The 1290-nt window shown below is 46.8% G+C and overlaps 1 protein-coding gene across 1 annotated transcript in view; it reads right to left on the bottom strand.

Annotated features, from left to right (window-relative positions):
* LOC106819992 (sulfotransferase family cytosolic 1B member 1-like) overlaps positions 1-1077 on the bottom strand; it is a 2500-nt gene extending 1423 nt beyond the window's left edge. Inside the window, exons 1-3 of the mRNA XM_014824556.1 lie at positions 852-1077; positions 415-520; positions 64-175 (exon numbers count right to left, since the gene is read on the bottom strand). Of these exons, the coding sequence (XP_014680042.1) occupies positions 64-175; positions 415-520; positions 852-1029 (396 nt within the window). The 5' untranslated portion in view covers positions 1030-1077. The remainder of the gene's footprint in view (positions 1-63; positions 176-414; positions 521-851) is intronic.
* Positions 1078-1290: the final 213 nt, after the last annotated feature.

Genomic DNA, 1290 nt, shown 5'->3' with positions numbered 1-1290 from the left:
CCTGTCCAACCCCGACCCCGACCCACAGCGGCGTCGGGGGAGACACCCCCCCCCCATGGCTACCTTGCACTTCTTCTCTTTAGCCTCCCGCGGGAGCGTTCTCCACGGATAGTGCGTTTTGAATATTCGCGGAGACTCCATCTCGTCCCGTGGCACGTACTTGTTACCGGGGTAACTGCAATGCAAGCCGATGCTGAGGATAGAGTCGGCATGTAGATGCACCACTTGGCATTTTACGCACGTGCACGCACGCACGCACGCACCCACAGACAAGTGCACACACGCAAAACATACGCACGCACACGCACGCGCAAAAGTGTTCGCGGGTGTATTTACAGTCAAAAAGAAACTCACTCACGCACGCACGCACGCACGCACACATGCACAAACGCGCGCGCGCACGCACGCACTAACCTGTATCCGATCTCTGGCATGCGCTCATCAAAGTTTTTCCCGTCTCTCGACTTGGGGTCTGCATCGTGTAAAACCAGCCACGTTATCTCCTGGGTGAATGTAGTTCCTGAGTGCAAGCAAATATTACAGGGAAATGACCGAACCATACAAATAATATAGATAGACTATCTATAGTCTATCTATATTATTTCTATGGACCGAACAGTGCGCTTGCGTTGCTCATGTTTCTAGTAGTGGTTAGAGTTAGGGACACGCGTGTAAAAGGAGCAAGGCACACTGGCCCCTGGTGATAAGAATTTACAACAGAACGCATTTTCTATGCATGCCCAGATTGCGCGAGAATAATATTTTAGTGCCAACTGCTAAATAACGAATTTTCGACATATATATATATATATAGTATACAGATATTTATGAGGCGATTACACTACACGTACCGCTCTTTGGGAATGTAGCAACTATGACATCATCGTCACGGCATTTCATGTTCTCCATTTTCATCGGGTCATCCGCGAATTCGTTGCAAATAAAATTAACGCCCTTGTATTTGAAAATATTCTCGAAAAGTTTGGTTCCACCAGTTGTCTCAGTGCTTTCACTCGCCTCCATCGCCATGGCAACAGCTTTAATTAAGAGAAGAAGCTAATGAGAACTGTGCAAATCACAGGCACTTGGGACAGTCAGTAAAAACTGAAAATAATATGAACTATAAGTGAAAATTCACAAATAGCTAGGCCCTACTACCGTACCTCTCAATTACAGTTCCACTGTTGTGTCACTGTATATCAACTTTCCTTCATAAAAACTAACGCCGAACGCTCCCGCACTCGCCGCTGCGAGTGTGCTGTGTCGCCATATGATAATGATAATAATGAT

This window comes from Priapulus caudatus, unplaced genomic scaffold (assembly GCF_000485595.1).
Source record: "Priapulus caudatus unplaced genomic scaffold, Priapulus_caudatus-5.0.1 Scaffold5528, whole genome shotgun sequence".
Lineage (NCBI taxonomy): Eukaryota > Metazoa > Priapulida > Priapulimorpha > Priapulimorphida > Priapulidae > Priapulus > Priapulus caudatus.
The sequence above is the reverse complement of the archived record's forward strand: the minus strand, read 5'-3'. Positions and strand labels throughout refer to the sequence as shown.